The 19,988-nt window shown below is 38.8% G+C and overlaps 1 protein-coding gene across 8 annotated transcripts in view; it reads left to right on the top strand.

Moving 5' to 3' along the window:
* The window catches only part of BBS9 (Bardet-Biedl syndrome 9), a 485,000-nt gene extending 467,269 nt beyond the window's left edge, over positions 1–17,731 (top strand). For 6 of the 8 annotated variants that reach the window (XM_003811959.6, XM_063605680.1, XM_034963921.3 and 3 more), the window contains 2 exons: positions 16,812–16,922; positions 17,142–17,731. In XM_003811959.6, the coding sequence (XP_003812007.1) occupies positions 16,812–16,922; positions 17,142–17,173 (143 nt within the window). In that variant the 3' untranslated portion in view covers positions 17,174–17,731. The remainder of the gene's footprint in view (positions 1–16,811; positions 16,923–17,141) is intronic. The other 2 variants (XM_008964335.5, XM_063605681.1) reach the window with 1 other exon arrangement.
* Positions 17,732–19,988: the final 2,257 nt, after the last annotated feature.

Below are 19,988 nucleotides of genomic sequence, written 5' to 3' on the forward strand. Positions count from 1 at the left end.
TAAAAATGGGCAGTCCAGTTTAAGGGTTACTCAGAGAAGCAATTTAGCAATACAGTAATTCCCTCCTTATCCATGGAGTATGTGTTCTGAGACTCCCAGTGGTTGCCTGAAACTGCAGATAGTACTGAACCCTGTACTATGAAAAAATGTTGTGTTTTCCTATACAATAACAGGCAGGTAGCATATGCAGCATGAATGTGCTGAACAAAGGGATGAGTTACGTCCCAGGCAGGATGGAGAAGGATGACCCAGGATTTCATCACACTACCCAAAACAGAGTGCAATTTAAAACTTGTGAATTATTTCTGGAATTTTTTATTTAATATTTCAGACTGTGGTTGATTGCAGGTAACTTAAACTGCAGACAGCAAAACTGCAGATTACTGTAATTCAGGTAAGAGATGATGATAGATTGTACCAAAGTGGTAGTAGTGGTGAGAAATGGTCTTATTCTGGATATATTTCAAATGTTGAAACAATAGAATTTCCTAACAGAATGGACATGATATGTGAGAGGAAGAAGGGAATTTAGAATGACTCTAGTAGTTTTGGCTCGAGACACTGAAAGGGTGGAGTTGAGATGGGGAAGGCTGTGGGGTGAGATGGGAAAGGTTTGTGGAGAAGGATAAGAGTAAAGTTTGGGACATGTTGAGTTTGAGATGCTGTTAGAGATCTAAGTGGAGATATTAAGTAAGAAGTTGGGTATGAATCTGGGGTTCAGGAGAGAAATCTGGGCTGAAGTTACAAAATTAGGAGTTGTCAGCATGAAAATGTTACTTTAAAGCCAGAAGACTGGATAAAGTCACCAAGGGAGTAAGTTTAGAAAAGAGATGAGGACCAAAAACTGAGTGCTGGATATTGTAACTTTTAGGAAGTTTGGGAGAAGAGAAGGAACCAGCAAAGAATACTGAAAAAGAGCCTGCAGTGAGGTAACAGGAAAAGCAGTAGAATGTGGTATCCTAGAAGTCAAGCAAAAAAAGTTTCAAGGAAGACTGAATGATCAGCTGTGTCAAATGCTGCTCACAGATCAAGTCAGCTGAGAGCTGAAAATTAGCCCATTGATGGAACCATGTGAAGATCATTGTGATCTTGGGCAGCTTCTGTAGAGTGGCAGAGGCAAAAGCTAGACTGGGATGGATGTGTGAGAGAAAGGAAAAAAGAAGAGCTGTAAAGAGCATATATAGAGAACTCTTCGGAGAAGCTTTGCTGCTAAGAGGAGCAAAGAAACGGAAGAAAATGCTGCCATGAAAGTGGGGTCAAGAGATAGTTAATTTTTCTTGATTTGATGTATATTGTTATCCTCTATTATTGATCTGGACCCTAATCTTTGTTCTTTCTTTACCAAGCTGTTATTTCTTACTGGCCGCTGTTTTTTTTTTTTTTTTTTTTTTACCAGATCAGACAACCAATTAAGGTTTTATTTGAATATTTAACCCAACTATTGGTGTTCCTAGATAGCTATAGTTGCTGCTCTGTCTTCCTAAAATTTACTACCCTTTGTACCTTCAGTTTCCCACTCATCTTACATGAGAATCTCAGGCTTAGACTGGAATAATTTGGCAGTGTAGGGCAAAAATGATGCTGATGCTGTAAATGCTTATTATTATAACACTTGTGTATCATTTACTATGAGTCAGGCACCATTTGAAGCGCTTTACATCCATTTACTCATTTAATCTTTACAATACCCTATGAACTAGGTATAATTATTATCTGCATTTTACAAATAAGGAAATTGAAGCAGAGAAAGATCAAGTAACTAGTTTTTCTTTTTTTTAAAAAAACTAATAATCGTGGAGCTGGGATTAAAATTCTGACGGTTTAGCTCCAGAGGCCATGCTTTTGAAGCAACTGGAGAATTTTAAGAGCAGGCAGTTAGCTAGAGAGATTTCATTTTACATAATATAGGAATTTGCTTGAGTGAATGGGTTATGTTTTTGGAGAAACAGGATAGAATACAGGAGCTGATTGGTCATTTCCTTAGATTTACTAGCCTATACATTAGTGGGCTGTGCTCAGCCCACAATCCTGGAAGGATGTGGTGGAACATTCTTAAATGATGACTTTTTTTTTTTAAGGCTGTATTTCCTCAAGTTTCATGAATTCCTTTTTAAGTCAACAAGTAAATATTAAGCACCTACTCTTTGCATAAGAGGAAAAAAATTTAACTCCTTCCCTCTATATGTTTATTTTCCTGTGGGAAGCTGATTTGTTTATCACACAGGCTATAGAATCATTTGGAAACTAAAATAGAAAGGGCTTTGCATGTGAACGTAATATTTTACTATTTTTTAAAAGGATCCTTAAAATTTCTATGTCTTTAGAGATGAGGTGTGAACTAAATGATTCTTTGTTAAGTGTTATTTCTTAGAGCACTGGTGAGCAGTTGCCACTGAATCCTTCATTAATAATCCCTTCCTTTTCCAGAAAGACTTGCCAACACCCATAAAGTATTCACTGGGAGAATTAAAGTCATATAAAAATAATTGGTGTTTGCTTCCTTCAAGGCATACATTTAAATACATTGCTCTATTTCTCTGTTCCTTGGCTGCCTCCTATGTTTAGTAACACTAGATCAGCAGACTTCCTCTTTCAAGGTTCAGCTGCTGGCCATTACAATTTCCCATGAGAAAGCAAACCTACCACTGTTTTACCCTTTTGTCTTAATGTTTCATCCATTTGTGTCATATTATCTTGTGGGTTTGCATTTCTCAGTAGTAATAGCACTGCTGGTAAATAGAAAACAATGAATGTGATTATGTACCCCTGGCCGTCGTCGCTGCCATCATCATCATCATCATCATCATTTGAGCCCTTTAAAAATTCCTATTGTAATCTCAGAGGAGTGGTTATCTATGATAGTAGACTATCCGTGGTTTCGTTTTAAAAGGGATGTGTACATTATTTTCATGTGAATTACTTTTAATGCCTTGGTGACAATTTTGCCATTCACCACTGAGTTCAGCTATGAACATTCTACCACTGGTCTACTTACTCCATCCTCAACTTTTTTACCTGAGCGTTTTTTAGAAAGTCATATATAAATTTATGCTGTATTCATGGCCTGCAGTTTCATGTGTATTTGGCTGTAACTTGTAATGACTAATATATATTGGGAGTTAGAACTGAAAATAATAGCTAACATTTACTGGGAGTCTTTCTCTGTGCCGGGCATTGTGATGGGCCCCATTACAAGCATCTAATTTAATCCTAATCTCTCAGAAAGCACATGCTATATTTTCTGCATTGAAAGGAAAGGGAATGAAGGCCCAGACTTTGACTTTGCTCAAGATACATGATACTTGCCATGCCATGTCCCCTTTCAGAGTGTCCCTTTCTATGATCAATGGTTTAGTTTGCCACTCTGTGTATATTTCTCTTTTCTTTAAAATATGACATTGTTTAATGGGCTGTTAAACAAATATATCGCTAGATAGTAGAGTTGCCTGGGAATGAGTCCTGAGTGTTTCTTCAGTTTCCTTGTCCTATGTGGAAGGATATGATAAAACAGGCACACTCCAGAGCTGTTGTGTTCTTTTCTGTCTTCTCTCAACCTGTTTCCAAGCCAGTGACCCAGCTGGACTCTCAGTTTCCTAATCACCACCTAGACTCTGTCATTATTAAAAACAACACAATTTGGTCAAGATTAGGGCTTTTAATTGGGATGTGGAAAGAAACTCAAGTTGAAGAAATGTTGCCAGGATCATTGGGGAATGAATAGCCACTTGATGCAAGAGGGAAAGCTGTGAAGAACACTAGCTCTCTTATTATGTGGTGTCCAGGCAAAGGGGAGTTATGCTCTTACTATTTCATTTCATTTCATTTTTTTGAGAAATTATTATTGCAGAACCATTGGCTTCCTTTCTTTCTCAACTGTAGCTGTAATGTTTTATTTGTGCATGTGTACTTTTGAGAGAGTATTGGTCTCTGAAGAGGGAGTTAGAAAAGGAAAGTATTTGAAATGGAAATATCTTAAAATTATGTGTCTTTCCAATTGTACATTGGACTTCTTTAGGATTTGGAAACAAAATGGAAAATAAAAAATCACAAATAGCTTCTTTTCAAACTAGAAAACATTGTACTGTATAGTGAAGAATTAGTTGAAAGACAGTAGATCTTACATTTCATTGCAGAGTGTTCCAGACATTGATCAGATGGCAAGGAAAAGCAAATATTAACTTTCTTTTCCTCCCCACCTTCTCACAATGGCTGGGCAATACTTTTGTATTCCTGTTTGGAGGATTTAATGGCCTTGTTAACATGTGTAAAAACACTGTGATTGAAGACTTTAACAAAATAGTGAGTAGAGGTTTTTTTTGTTTTGTTTTGTTTTGTTTTTTTTAGGTTCCATGTTTATGTTCTTACTGGGTGTGTGTCTTTCCTAGTGCTCTAGGTTAAGAACTAAATGTGTTAGAAAAACAGATGTAATGCAAATAAATAGAAGAGTTCTCATTTCCTTCAGCGAACAGAGCTTTGAGTTCCTGAGCAGTAATTTTACAGTACCTTCTCGCCATATCAGAAGAATTTGTGCTGAACCCAGCTGCTTTTCTCTGAGTTTTGTTGTATCATAACTGATTAACAATTGATAGGGCCAGACAGCAATTCACCTACATATGGTAGGGGGTTGCAATGCACCAACATAGTATAGAGACCGCTCTTGCCAACAATTAATTGGGGAATTCACTTTATGAAGCCCTGTTTACAGACTGACATCTGGAGAAATTCTTAACCTGGATCCATTCCAATCTGTAGGATTTATGGACTGTGCTTGCTTTTTTGTAAATAGAACTCTTTTTCTGCTTAGTACATTCTGTTTACATAATTATCAATGGATGAAAATGGCTATGTTTCTGTAATTTCTTAATTCTCGCCACCAAGTGAGCCTAAATTCTAACCAGCAATCCAGCTAAAAGAATACTTGGACACCTATCATTATTCAAGTTGTGGAAACATCTTAATACCAGGAGCACCCTGCTCTCTTAAATCCCGACTCTCTGACTGGAGCCCTTATACCCTAAGGGACTTAGTGTTCAGCCTTTACGGGGGTTTTAAAACTTGTTGAGACGCATGCTGGACCTCTTAAAATGTATTAGACTCCCTTTTATTCACACACTTTGTCTCTGCTCTGAAGTGTGAAATGGAAATATTTTCAAACATGGGTACATGCGTAGTCTTAAACACACTTTCAGTTCCCACCATGTTGTGGGGATCAAAGTTGGTTATCAGGCAGCGGAACTGAGCTCCATACATTTCGCGGGGCATCCTATTGGACACACACTACAGTGACCTTCACCTGCCCCTCTGCAGCTAAACACTGTTGTCTCTGTCAATGTGGTCAGCATTGTTTCTGCAAAAACAGGGAGAAAGAAAAGTCATGGGATGGATTTACAAGGAACGTAGAAAACTGAATATCATATGTTGGCACTGGAAACCTAAGACTATATAGAAAGGCATTTTTTTCTGCTGCTTTGCTGAGTTTGCAACTGTAAAATTATACCTGGTTAAGGGGGTTTTGCCTCTACATGACAACACAGTGAAGAGTAGAGTAGAAATGGAAATGAGAGAGAAATGGACATAAGTCTTCCAGTCTTACCTAGAGAGGAACAGCAGCATTGAATGGTGTCAACCTGATTCACCATGCTGTGTTAAGAGCACAGTAAGCAAAATGTTCCATTCCCAAGGGCTTTATTTCCAAGATGTGCTTTGATGAGGTCTGTGCCTGTTGTATTTATTAACAATCTCCTATATATATGTTATTCTGGAAAATGTCTGCTCAGTGAGTGCCTTTGAAAACCCAATTTCATAAGACCACACATCTACAACCATTTCATCTTGGACAAACCTGAAAAAAACAAGCAATGGGGAAAGGATTTCCTATTTAATAAATGGTGCTGGGAAAACTGGCTAGCCATACGCAGAAAACTGAAACTGGACCCCTTCCTTAGACCTTACGTAAAAATTAACTCAAGATGGATTAAAGACTTAAATGTAAAAACCAAAACCATAAAAATCCTAGAAGAAAGCCTAGGCAATAGCATTCAAGACATAGGCATGGGCAAAGACTTCATGACAAAACCGCCAAAAGCAATTGCAACAAAAGCCAAAATTGACAAATGGGATTTAATTAAACTAAAGAGCTTCTGTGCAGCAAATGAAGCTATATCATCGGAGTAACAGGCAATGTACAGAATAGGAGAAAATTTTTGCAATCTACCCATCTGACAATGGTCTAATATCCAGAATCTACAAGGAACTTAAATTTATAAGAAAAAAACAACCCCATCAAAAAGTGGGCAAAGGATACAGGCAGACACTTCTCAAAAGAAGACATTTATGCAGCCAACAAACATGAAAAAAAGCTCAACATCACTGATCATTAGAGAAATGCAAATCAAAACTACAATGAGATATCATCTTACACCAGTCAGAATGGCAATTATTAAAAAGTCAGGAGACAATAGATGCTGGTGAGGCTGTGGAGAAATAGGAACACTTTTACACTGTTGGTGGGAATGTAAATGAGTTCAACCATTGTGGAAGACAGTGTGGCGATTCCTTAAGGATCTAGAACCACAAATACCATTTGACCCAGAAATCTCATTACTGGGTATATACCCAAAGGAATATAAATCATTCCACTGTAAAGACATATGCATGTGTATATTTATTGAAGCATTATTTACAATAGCAAAGACATGAAACCAACCCAAAGCCCATCAGTGATAGCCTGGATAAAGAAAATGTGGTACGTATACACCATGGAATACTATGCAGCTATAAAAATTGATGAGATCATGTCCTTTACAGGAACATAGATGAAGCTGGAAGCCATCATCCTCAGGAAACTAACACAGGAACAGAAAACCAAACACCACATGTTCTCACTTATAAGCAGGAGTTGAACAATGAGAACACATGGACACAAGGAGGGGGACAACACACACTGGGGCCAGTCATGGGGTTGGAGGCAAGGGGAGGGAGAACATTAGGACAAATAGCTAATGCAAGTGGAGCTTAAAACCCAGATGGCAGGTTGATAGGTGCAGCAAACCACCATGGCACACATATACCTTTGTAACAAACCTGCATATTCTGCACTTGTATCCTGGAACTTAAAGTAAAATAAAAAAAAAAAACCCCAACAATTTCACAGAAATGTTGGCTTTCCAAGATGGCCCCTGAGCACAGAACAGAAACACACACACACACACACACACACACACATTGATATATGTGTGTGTGTGACTATAGATATATATAATTGTAGATATATAATTGATATATATAGATATATATAATTATCTATCTATCTATCTATCTATCTATATATATATGTAATTAGTCAAAAAAATTCCCACCATCATACCTTTACCAATTGGGTGCTCTTGAGGAAAAGTTAAGTCCAAGTGAGGGCAGACTGAGCCCTTTGGTCTGAAGTCCAGTGTGGAAGAAGAGAGGTCAAGGAGGATGGATCAGAGGTAGTGCAGTCCCACTTTTTCTCCATAACTTTTTGCATTTTGTCTCCATTATAGCCCTTGTGTAAGTCCTTGTCTGTGTTTATCCATGATTCTTCCTCGCTATACCTCCTATTCTGGTTTACGTTCTTCTTACTGCTAATGTATTTTGTATGATTTACTATTTTGTCATTTACACCTTTTGTAAATCACCTCTAATGTCTTGTGTAGAAGTGCATACACAGAAAGATAAAATATGTTATGATCCATTCTTTCTCCTCCCCTTTGCTTTTCATCCTGTCTCCCTGTCTCCTGCCCATCCCCCTTCCTTCTATTCTTCCATTTTGCCAAAAAGTTTCTAAATACTCAGCCAGTATTGCTACACAAGCATACAGCAGATGCCTGGCTTTTCATAGCTTACATTCTCCTTGGGCTAGAAAAAAATATTTGAAACAACTGGAAAAACTAACAGAGTAGAGAATTATCAGAAAATTTATACATGTCTATGTACCTATGTGCATATATATGAATCATCTCTCTCTCTCTGTCTCACACACACACACACACACACACACACACACACACACACAGAGTAAAATTTCTCCAAATGAATATATTTATAGAGTCTCTGAGTCTGAGGGAAGCTTCATATTTAAGATAGTATGATATTCTTTTCAAAGGACCCATTCCTCACACTGCACATGAATTATAAACCATTGAAATGAAATCTCAAAAAAAGACTTTATTCATCAAGTAAATCTTGATCAAAAGAAAAATGTCACTGGTGTATATTTTTGAGGTTTCTGCTGTTTTTAATTCTTAGTGGCAATTCAGGTCATGCAAACAGAAGATTCTTTGGCAAGTCGGAACAAGGTCTGTGGTCATTTGTGATTCTCTTAATGTGTCTCCTTGCCTGATTCCTCTTAAATATATGAAGAAGAAAGAAGAAAAGATTTTCTCCTCTGTGAAGGAGTGGGACACTCTCATCCAATACCCAGTTTATTACAAAGGTCACTATTGCAAGAAAATAAACCAGCAAAGTCTTCAAATATACCCACAGCACAGCTTGCCAGCCCTCTGGATTTTCTGTATCACTGAAAGGAAGGACTAGTTAGGACAGCCAACTCACAAGCAAATCCATTAAGATCTTCCTGCAAAAAAAAAATGTGTTATTGAGAAAGCCCTGGTGCGATAGGAAGGAGGGGAACCTGCACTAGCTCTGGAACATTTGTGGCATCAGTTCCCCTCTCTGAGCTTCTGTCTTGATATCTACTACACGAAAGTGATTAAACCTAAAGCTACAGTTCTTTGATTCCACAAAAAAAATGGTGCAGAAAGTGCATGTATACAAACAAACAAACAAACAAACAAAACAAATAGAAGGCAGGAGGTGATAAAATGCACGGTGTGCTGAGCGTGATGCTAGGTTTACATGATCTCATGGCATGCTCACAGTCGGCCTCAGCATCACCCCCTCTTTAAAGATGGGGCAACTGATGATCTGCCTCGGGTCCTACAGCTAGGTGCAGCTTGGTCCACTACTGTGATAACTTGAACTCCACCGTTCAAGACTTAAGCCTTGTTCTTTGCCTTCTCTCCTTCAGGGGCCTCTCTGTTCACTCTCCACTTGGCTTCACTTTTGATAGAGGAAAAGAGAAACTCCTGGAGACAATTGTAAAATATTGGAAACTCTAAGAGTTTATGGGAAAAAAAAAACCTTCTTTAAAAAAATTTCCCCAGTGTAATCATAAGAAGGACATCAGACAAATTCCAATATAAAAGTGTCATGCAATATACCTGACCAGTACTCCTCAAAACTGTCAAGGCTATCGAAAACAAAGTCTGAGAAATTATCACGACCAAGAAGAGCCAAAGGAGACGTGACAATGAATGTTATGAAGTATTCTGGATAGCATCCTGAAAAAGACAAAGGACATTAAGTAAAAATGAAAAAACCTGAATAAACTGTGGACTTTAGTTAATAATAATGTATCAATATTGGTTCATTAGTTGTAACACATGTACCACACTAATGAAAGATATTAATAGGGGAAGCTATGCAGAGGATATATAGGAATTGTCTGTACTATCTGATAAATTTTTCTGCACATCTGAAACTATTCTAAAAAATAAAATCTACTAGAGAAAAATTTTTTTACCGTTACCCAACAAGAAAGAACATTTGTCACAGTTGGGCAAAAACTGTGCTTTCAAACTTATGATAATAACACCATAGGATATTCTGGTAGTAATACTGTAAGATAAGACATCTGGCAGTGTTAAATGCCTCTAGGAAGTTTGAAAATTACGATACTGCATGCAGAGAAGCTTTCCGTGAGCCTTAGATTAGGCCAGGGTTGCCAAACTACTTATGGCCCATAGGCCAAACCTGGCCCAACACCTGTTTTAGTAAATAAAGTTTTATTGGAACACAGCCGGTGCTCATTCACGTTTATGTATTGACTATGGCTGCTTTTGCACTATGACAGCAAAATGGAATAGTGGTACCAGAGACCAGATGGCCCACAGAGTCTAAAAAATATTTACTATCTGGCCAACCCCCTGGTTTAGGCTATTTGAATTCCAAAGTAGGTTTTGAGGCAAGCTAGCTAAGAGGCCCAATTCACCTGGGGTAGAATCAAATATTGGAACCCAGCAGATCAAGTAGCAGGAGAGATATTAGGCAGGGCTTGAGTAAAATAGATTAGCCAACTCCCTAGGTGGCCATCTGGTTAAGGTTTTCAGGCGCTTTTCTCTTTGCTGGAGAGCTGTCTTTGGCCCCAGGGATATATCAGTTTGTTTGAAACCTACCCTGCCTATCCCCCACCTTAGGGACTTTATCTTGACCTGTTTATCCTACTCTTCTTTTGGTGTTCCTGACTTTGGCCTGAAAATAGTCAGGACTTAAGTTGTGTTTCAATGTGCCAGGCACTATGCACATTCATCTCTCTCCCTTATGAAGCAGGGCTACGTTAGTCTCTTACAAGATGTGGAAACTGAGACAGATTTTAGTGAAATAACTTGCTCGAGAAGTTCACTTAACTAGTAAATGCGGAGCCATGAATCCAGACTTCAAAGCATAACCTTAACCTCCCTATACCATCCCCACTGTCAGTGCTAGAACTGGCTTGCACTAGCTAGTGAGAACCAATTGCTGAATTTTTAGAAACTTTGTGAGTCAATTGTTAAATATGTAGGCATTATTAAAAATTGTATAAACTTACAATGAAATAAACCATATTAAAAACAAAGATAATACAAACTCAAAACTCTTCCTAATTATTTTACTATGTTTTACTGTTATGTAGTCCCTTGAGGTTGTTTACGTCTACGGAATCTGTGTGGTGAAAATACTAGATAATAGTGTGCTACTACACATCTCTGCCAAGCTGCACATTTGGTGATGTCACTTTGGTTATTTGAAATTGGCCATAGTGGGAGTATTCATCCTGCAGAGATGAGTGAACACTATAGATTGGGGCTTTCCTCTTTTTTTCCTGGAAAGCCAGCTATTCCACATTTACCAGCATACCACTGCTTACCTTGCATTCCAATTTCGATCTCCGGTATTCTAGATGACAGTCACGTTTGCTTCTGCTTCACTTCTATCTTAATCTTTGAACTCTACCTCTTCCAGTTAACTCTACAATAGCAAGCTGCAGAGAGGGCCTAAGCTCCTTTTGTTGTTGTTTTTTGTTTGTTTTTCTGACAATGGATAGAAATACCTTAGTGTAATTGACCTGCTGATAAAATATGTTCCACTTTTTGAGGAGGAAGTGCAGCCATTCTATAATTTGCTTTTGAATGTGGAAACAGGCTAGAGGATAGCTTGAAATACCTAAAAATCCTAGAGTTGTATTATCTTTATAAATATAGGGCAAACTCCTATTTGTTCAAAATTTTAAGTGAAATTTTCTACTTAAATAAATTTTTGGCTGGCTAATGATTGCTATATGTATGAATATGTTATCAATGTGGAATAGTCAAATTTTTACAGCGAGGTTTAGTTAACACAAAGGGCCATATACATAATTTGATTGTCAGCAGTTCAGTCATAGGCCCCATAATAAAGTGCCTCAAAGACATTCTTTTTAACATCCATTGATGTAGTCTCCAATTTATAAATGGTTGGTTCTATGCTGATTGTTCAAAATTCATTATATATGCTTCATATTTTATAATTTCACGAGTTAGTTTTCCAGATTAGTCCAGAAAAGTTTTTAAAGCAATAACTTAATTGTAATAGGGCTCAATAATAAAACTATCACATATAACAGCAATATTCCATTGTAGAAATGCATCTAGAGTTCTGACTCAAGATGCCAGATTCCCTTAATTATATTCCTCCTAGCAGTGGTGAGGGGAACCTAGACATCCCGCGCTGGTGGGAGAGAGAGATTGTTCTGAACACCATGACCACTAGAGAGAGAGCTGCCACATTTGGTCACTAGATGTATGACTAGAAAGAATGAACATAAGTTGTGAAAGCCCATTTTGTTGCCACAAGGAGTTTGCTGGTATTTGAACCTTAGATAAATAGGAATTTGCTGTATTATTATTTTTAACCCTAATTCTACATATCACATTAATTAAGTTAGATCATATCTAACTTAATTATTAGTTAAGTAGTTAGTGCTACTCAAAGTATGGCCGGAAGACTGGCATCTGTCTGCAAACTTTTTGTTACCTGACTTTCACAAAGTGTTGAGAAACTTTTGTAGCAATTGAAAGGGCGTTTTTACGACTGTTGAACCTAATTCTAAAAGGTGAAAGCTGATGTCTTATTCATTTAATTTTTCTACTAGTTCTTTTTATTCATTTCTGTTACCTTTTACAAAAGTATTGGTTTAGATAGATTGGAAATTTGAAAAGCAAGTTTTTTTTTGAGAAGCATCGCTGTAAACTATAGAGAGCCGAGTTACAGTGGTATAGAAACTTGTGTAAGCCTTAGCAAATACCATAATCTCTTGGTTTTATTTAATAAATTGAAACTTTCTAGCAGGCCCGACTCTGCATAGCTAAGTCAGAGATGCAAGAAATGTAAAATTTATATTTTCTTTAATAGTAAGAGGGTAAGGAATTCAGTCTCAGTTATTATTGCCCACCCTTGCCACACCCCACTGCATCCAGGGAGGCTTATACATGGGGCTCAGAAAATGAGGACACAGTAGCTACCCACAGCCTCAATGCCTGAGCCATCAGTGGAGTCAACTCCAGGCCTCACTGTGGCTAAGGCTGGGGCTTCTGGTGCCCAGTCCTTCTGTGTCCCATGCCTCCATCTCTGGATGATGTCTTGTTACCTTGGGCTGTGGGCTGCTGCCTCTGAGCCAACTCAGGTACCAGCTGCCTCTTACTCTCTCAGTTCCGTCTCTTCAGGGAGCCCTGGCTATGGAAAACCAAAGCTGGAAAGAAAAGTATTTCCAGGCTACTTTTATTCATGGGGGCCCCATTACAAACTTCCTTGGAGGCGAGGAGGCACAAAATGACCTGGGGTAACATTGTAGGAAAAGGGGCAGGGGGAGGGCCAGTAGAAGAAAAGCACACATTACTATCAATACATTTACCCTTGTGAAGTGAGGGCACTGAGCCCTTTGTGACAGCGTTATTTGAGGATGGAGTGAGTTACTGTACTGAAAATGCAAGGTAGAGTGCTCAGCACACAGTAGGTCCATGGGATTTTAAGTCCCCTGCCCTCCTCGAGGCGAGACGCTTGCCTGATTTCCAGGCCAGAAGCCTGCAGTTCTGCTTGTCCTTGCCTGCGGACTCATTTGTGTCACACTTGCCATTGTGTTTGGATGACTTCCTCCAGCTGCAGCTTTTCTTCCCCTTCTCCTTTTATGGGATGGACTCTAAGCCAAGGGTACTTCATCTGGAGTCCATAGAACCCAGGCTTCATTTCCATGGATGACCTCAGAGAGTTTCAGTTTGTTTGGAAGTTTTATATTTTATCTATATTCTTTTATTTGCTTAACTTTAAATTTTTAACAAATATATATTTTTTTCCTAGCAAAAGTATCAGATATACTCATCTGTTGTTTCTTAGCAGATGTCAATTTAGTAGATGTGGGATGGGGCCTGAGATTCTGCATTTCTGACAGGCTCCCAGGTGATTCCTGTTTGGCTGGTGTGATCTCATTACATGAGCAAGGCCAAAGAGGCCTTCCGAATTTGTGGACTTACCTCCCATTGCCCATTAGCCCATGAGCTGCCATTTTCTTTTTGCAAGATACGCAGTCATCGGAAGCAGCATCTGAAATCCTTATAATTACATGTTTCCATGCCACAGCCCCTTGATCTCCCAGTGTCTTGACTTCTGCCTGCACATCATCCTAGTTAAGCATGGGTAAAAGCATAAGTAATTGCACACCAGGGGCTATTACCATCCCGTTCACCTCCAGCTATGGAGCCCCTAGTGCTTTCAGATGGGTGGCCAGTCTAACTTCAAAATTCCATTGTGAAGACCTACTTTTTGTTACAGAACTGCTCCCAGTATCAGTGATTTTCTCGAGGACAGAGCCTGGGGCAAGGATTAAAGTGATGGTTGTTTGAGAACACAAACTCAGGGAAGGGAGGGTGGGGACAAAGGGCAGCAACCAAGGGAATATATGAGGCTATGCAGAGTGGTGCTGCCTGCACCTGGGAGTGCCTCTTTCCAAGAGCCATGAAGAGGCTGAGCAGGTGCAGCTACACAGCACACAGCCCTTTTTTTCGAGGCCTACAGAAGAGAACTAATCATCCGGCATATTCCTAGTTGGTGGGAGCAGAGGGGGAATTCTCTGCTCAGCTTCGGCTTCTTTTCTTTTCCTATGATGCACTCGCTGGGCAGGATGCCAGAGCCCACCAACATTGTTCTTCCCAAACTGGAAGTGGCAGACACTCTGGGTGTGCCATTGGGCAGTCTGGCTACAGGAGGCATCCAAAGAAAGGGGGGTGGTACCAGGCACGGTGGCTCACGCCTGTAATCCCAGCACTTTGGGAGGCTGAGGCAAGCGGATCATCTGAGGTTGGAAGTTTGAGACCAGCCTGACCAAGATGGAGAAACCCCATCTCTACTAAAAATACAAAATTAGCTGGGCATGGTGGCGCATGCCTGTAATCTCAGCTACTCATGAAGGCTGAGGCAGGAGAATCGCTTGAACCTGGGAGACGGAGGTTGCAGTGAGCCGAGTTCACGCCATTGCACTCCAGCCTAGGCAACAAGAACGAAACTCTGTCTCAAAAAAGAAAGAAAGAAAGAAAGAAAGGTGGGTGGCATTCCCAGGGCAAGTGGCTGGTCAGCCCTTGCTGTGGGTGTGGAGTCTGAGGAGGTGCATGCAATCTGTGCCCACTACAGCACCTGAGGGTTAGAGCGCCAGGGCAGGGCACCTTGCCGTCTCTGTATGTGGGGTAGGGCAAAGAGAAGAGAGGAAATTACGTTCATTGTTGATAATCTATAGCAACTGGCTTTTCCTTTTGAGCCCACATGATAGAGAACTAGGAAGTCTTCTATTTCTGTTTTGTCAAAATACTGAGTCAGCTGGAATGAAAGGGACACTAATTTATCAGTGGAGACCTGCCTCTCCCCAAGCACGTGGCAGCTGTCTTAACTGCTCATCAAACTCGCTCTCATCTGTTGGCTGGGGGACGTCTCTTCCTTGCTCCTGAAGTTGTCGTGTGTGTGAAGGCAGCTGCATAAGTACAGCATTCCTGGCCTCCCCCACCTCCCTCTGTCTCAGGGATGGAGAAGTGACTTTTCTGCCTTTTCTTTTTCAGGGTTCTGTTCAGCAGGGTGCACATCACTTCTTTCTGCTCTTCCCTGTCATTAGTCTTCCAGGTCTCCCCCCAGCCCCTGCCACCACCGCATATACCCTTTGCCTTTTTACTCAGTTGGATGAGCGTAAAGAAGAAGAAAAGAACTGGCTTTTTGGGCCTCTCCAAAGGTCTCAGCCCCACCGTGTGACAAGACTGGAGTTCTGTGACATTGGCAAGTTACTGAATCTCATGAGACCTCAGTTTTCTTATAAAATGAGAATAATAATAATAATATCTATTTCATGGTGTAGTGTGTAGGAATTAAGTGAGATAATATGGGCAGGATTTCTAGCCCTTAGAAAGTACTCAATAATGATAGTTCTTGTTACTGTGATCTACAGGCTTTGGAGAGATTAAAAATAAGCCTGGTTCTCCTTCTGGATAAGGCCCTTGTCATTTTCGGGTATGGCTGGGCAAGTTCCATTGCATTGATGGATAATTCTAATGTTTTCTATTCAGGGAATCTCTGAGGATAGCTCTAATTCTCATTTTATGAGTGTGGAAATGCGTTTCTCTCATTTCCCTCAGCATCGATTTCTGTTTCAGAGTTGATGCAGAGGCGTGGATAGTAAGGTGTGTTTTCCTTCAAACCTGGGATCTTGCCACTTCCCTCTCATTTGAATGATGTGGTTTTGAAATCAGTGCTGCTGATACCCTCTCTTTCCTCAGAGTGATGTGAGCTTCATAAACCCCCTCATGCATAAAACCAAACTTGAGAGCTGAGGCTTTGGACTCTGTGTGTGAGAAGCCTCAGAAAAAGAAATCACACTTCATTAAAAAGAAGAATGGCTTCAGAAAAAAGCATGTACAGTATACAACATGTTAGTACATTTCCAGGAAATGATGGCAAATCAGTCAAATCAAGTTGCAGATGTAGTCAGGAAATTCTCTCATGATTGTGAGTTTCCCATACAAGATTTTGGTGGATAAAGTCAAATGAGTTATACCCAGTACTTCAAAAGCACAGCAGTGCCAGCTCATCCTCAAGTCACCTTTGGATTGAAATCTTCCACAATGCAGTTCATGACTTTGCTGTTGAATTATGAAGTGTTTGTGTCTGTGCTGTAAGGTGTTGGGATTCAGGAATAGAATCAAATTCCAGAGAAATACCACCACAACCACCGTCCCAGAACACCAGCAACCTTTCTCTTTGCTCAAGGAAGGCTTCTTTCCCTCATGGTTCATGTGCTTTGCTTCTTTTATAGTTTCTGATGCTCTGGTATTAAAGGGAATTCCTGCTGAGGGGCTTTTATATTCTGGATATCACATATGCTATAGGATAGGTTTTGTCCTTTCTGACTTTAAAAAGGATAAATTTAAAGACAATACTGTTGCTGCTGTTGCCAAGTCATAATCAGTATAATATGTCTTTAGGGGCAGTAATTCATTCCCAGTATTCTCACCAAAAAGAGACATTTAAGGTTATTCTTTTCAGGCCACTCCTGAAGATTGTTGTCACGTCATTTATTATCTTTATGATCAGTGTGTTCCTAAGCTATGACTGCTGTGTAGAGAGGCAGATTTTCTTACACATTGCTTAAAATATTGTTTGTATTTTTCAACTAGGTGGTTGTACTACAATCCCAGAGTCAGACCTAGAAGAAAGATCAGTAGAACAAGACTCTACAGAACTGTTTACCAACCACAGACATCTCACTGCAGAGACACCCAGGCCTGGTAAGAGAATGGATGGCCTTCACAAGCATTAGTTAAGTCAGAAGCAGTGACAATCTGGTCAGTTTTTGTCATACCAGAGAGCGTTCTGCAAAGCTGCTTGTTTTCCAATTTCTTCATTCTTCCCCTTAGCACTGGTGCAGCTGAATTTGATCCTTTGTGTATTCCTGTCACTATTCAGATCTTTTCTCTCTCTTTCTCTCTTACTCTCTTTTTTTCCAGAAGTTTCACCCCTCCAAGGAGTCTCGGAATAATTCAAGTAGAGTTGTTTGGTTGAGAGGAACATCCCCATCTCAAGGCCGAACCTGTGTGAACCTCATGCCAAGCACAGATATAGGGCTGGCGCAGGTGCTTCCTAAAGCTTACCTTCCTGGAGATGACATGCATAGAAAGAGGGGTTGGGACTTTTTACTTCACTAGGAGGACTTGTAACACCATGGGGAAGTCAGCTGAAACTTGTCTTGTTTTGCCAGGAAAGGAAGTAGTTGCCTTTGGTCATCCATGTGCTAATAGTCACAGAATACAGGGAGATGACATAGTTTTGGGTTAGATTTTATAATGCAAAGATTCAGATCCAAAATAATTTCATACCCCATTTTTTCACAGAATTCTTATATAGTAAATGTATGAAGTTTAATAAAGCATCTCATTGTCAAATAATATCTTGGATTTTATTTATAATTAGAGGGATTTATGAGTGATTGGTCTACATTATTTCTTCAAAGGAAAGGAAAGGAATTGAAGACTTTGCTACTCTCTGGTAAGACTTGAATGTGATTATTTTATAAATAAAAGAACCACTATGAAACTTTCATGTGATTTGTTCTATTAAGCTAAACGTGGAAGAAGGGAAGTTTTCTAGTATTGTATGAAAATGTTTAAATATTTTCAAGGAAGCTAGTACATTAACATCCCCTTTTCATTACCCCATTGGGTGACACCTTTTAAAAATCCAGGTTATTAAAGGATTCACACTTTATTACAGTTAAAATTTAAGGTTTTTATGTGTAAGAAGTGAAAGAAACTTTGCTAATTTCAAGTTCGAATTACAGTTGTGAGACTGATTTATTTAAATAAAAATATGCCTTTCCAGTTTTGGAATGCCTCTCAGTACAAAGGGGAAAGTTGTTCATGGTTTTTCTATATGTGAAATGTCAAAAAAAAAAAACTGCAGAGTATGTATTACTTATTATTTGTAGCATCCTTTTTTAGGAGATGCAGATATATTATCAAAATAACATCATTATGATCATTTATAGCCATGATATGAGCATAAAATTTTACTGAAATTATAATTTTCTCTTTAAGTCCTTTATGTCAAAAAGCAAACATATCAGTGAAATACAAAAACAATTATAGAGATGGTTCTGAAAGAGCAACAGAAGGCTGTGTGGATTCTATTGGATGCTGTCTTCTCAACGGCCTTGTGATTTATGCAGTGTTGAATTAGCTGGCATTATTTTTATGTTTTAGCAGGTGAACTATGGAAGCTATGTGGACATTACATGCATTAAGGGTTTTGTTGCTTTGGACTGGAAAATATATAACTTATGGTACAGCACAACTGCCAAGGCCTAATCAGAGTAAGATGCCTCTTGGAATAACCACTTTCCCCAGTGCTTAATGTCTGGAGCAGAGAGGGTCTCTATTCTGGCTAATGTGGGGAAAACGTTAACAACACCCTACTTCCCAGGTTTTTGCCATCATTTCATTTTAATTGTAAACTCAGACCCCAACCCTTCACTTCAAGGCTCATTTTGAATCAATTATCTCCTTATCCCTACACCAAGAGCCACATTCGAGGTCCTCTTGGAATAAGTGGACAAGGCATCATGGACTGTACTTTTAGCCCTATTTTCTGGCCCTTTATTATATTCTCCTCGTTTTTGTCTTTTTATTTTGCTTCAACATTTAGTGTATTCTCTCTTGTTGTGTCTCTCTTATATGCCCCTTAAATCATTTCTATAATGGAATGGGGAAATGAATATAGTCCCACTGTCTCCTCTTAAGGTTCTCCTAATCACCTTTCTTGGCAGTCATCTTCCCCTCTTTAGAATCCCTGGAGAACTCTATGCCTCTCTACATTCCTCTCTCTTACTTATTGTATTTCAGAAGTCATGTTTTCCTTTCCTGGTAGGATAGATTTGCAAGCTCCTTGGACATAACTGTTCTTGGATTCTTTTCGCTGCTTGGTAAATATTTGTTGTATCAAAAGGTCAACTAATCACCTAAAAGAAGTCAACAAGTCATAGAGAAATGGAGAAGCCGGTGATTTAGAACATTGTGGTCTAACCTTCCTAATTTAGTATTTCAGTTTATGCTGAGAGGAAGCTGATGTGACTATCCTACTATTTTTTCTTAAATTTGGCTTTGAAGAGAGATTTGAATCTTAAAAATTCAATACTTAATGATTTTGTTCATGAGTACTTGGGTAACATTGATTTAAACACAGGATTCAGGTTTTAAGTAAGATGAATAAAAATTCTAATACAACATTAGTTACAAAAATGAACATTTATTTAGAATAAGAAAAGAATAACAAGTCACATTTGTAAAAAGCTGATAATCACCATATATATCACAAAATCTATACAAATATTTATATTAACTACTTGATATACCTTTTTAACAATTCTGCATTTTCTTGCACACATTTCTTATTCACTTCTTTAATTATAGACAATTTGTAATTTCATTTTGTATACAGTGAATTAAAAGATAATTTTTTCTCTGAAATTGTTGATCAGACTTTTTTTAAAAAAATTACTGATAGTTTGCAAAAGCTTCTTTCAGCTTTACAACTCATCATTTGTAATGTCAGCCAGGTTTTTAGGATTATATTATCAGGGCATTTTAATTTTTCTTATGCAGTGATACATTTTAAATAGCCATGCAATTGACAACTCTCTTTTTTTTTAAGATAATTTCAACTTTTATTTTAAATTCAGGAGGTACACATGCAAGTTTCTTACCTGGGTATACTGGGTGATGCTGAGGTTTGGGGTACAATTGATTCCATTACCCAGGTACTAAGCATAGTACCCAATAGCTATTTTTTAACCTTTGGCC

This window comes from Pan paniscus, chromosome 6 (assembly GCF_029289425.2).
Source record: "Pan paniscus chromosome 6, NHGRI_mPanPan1-v2.0_pri, whole genome shotgun sequence".
Classification (NCBI taxonomy): Eukaryota; Metazoa; Chordata; class Mammalia; order Primates; family Hominidae; genus Pan; species Pan paniscus.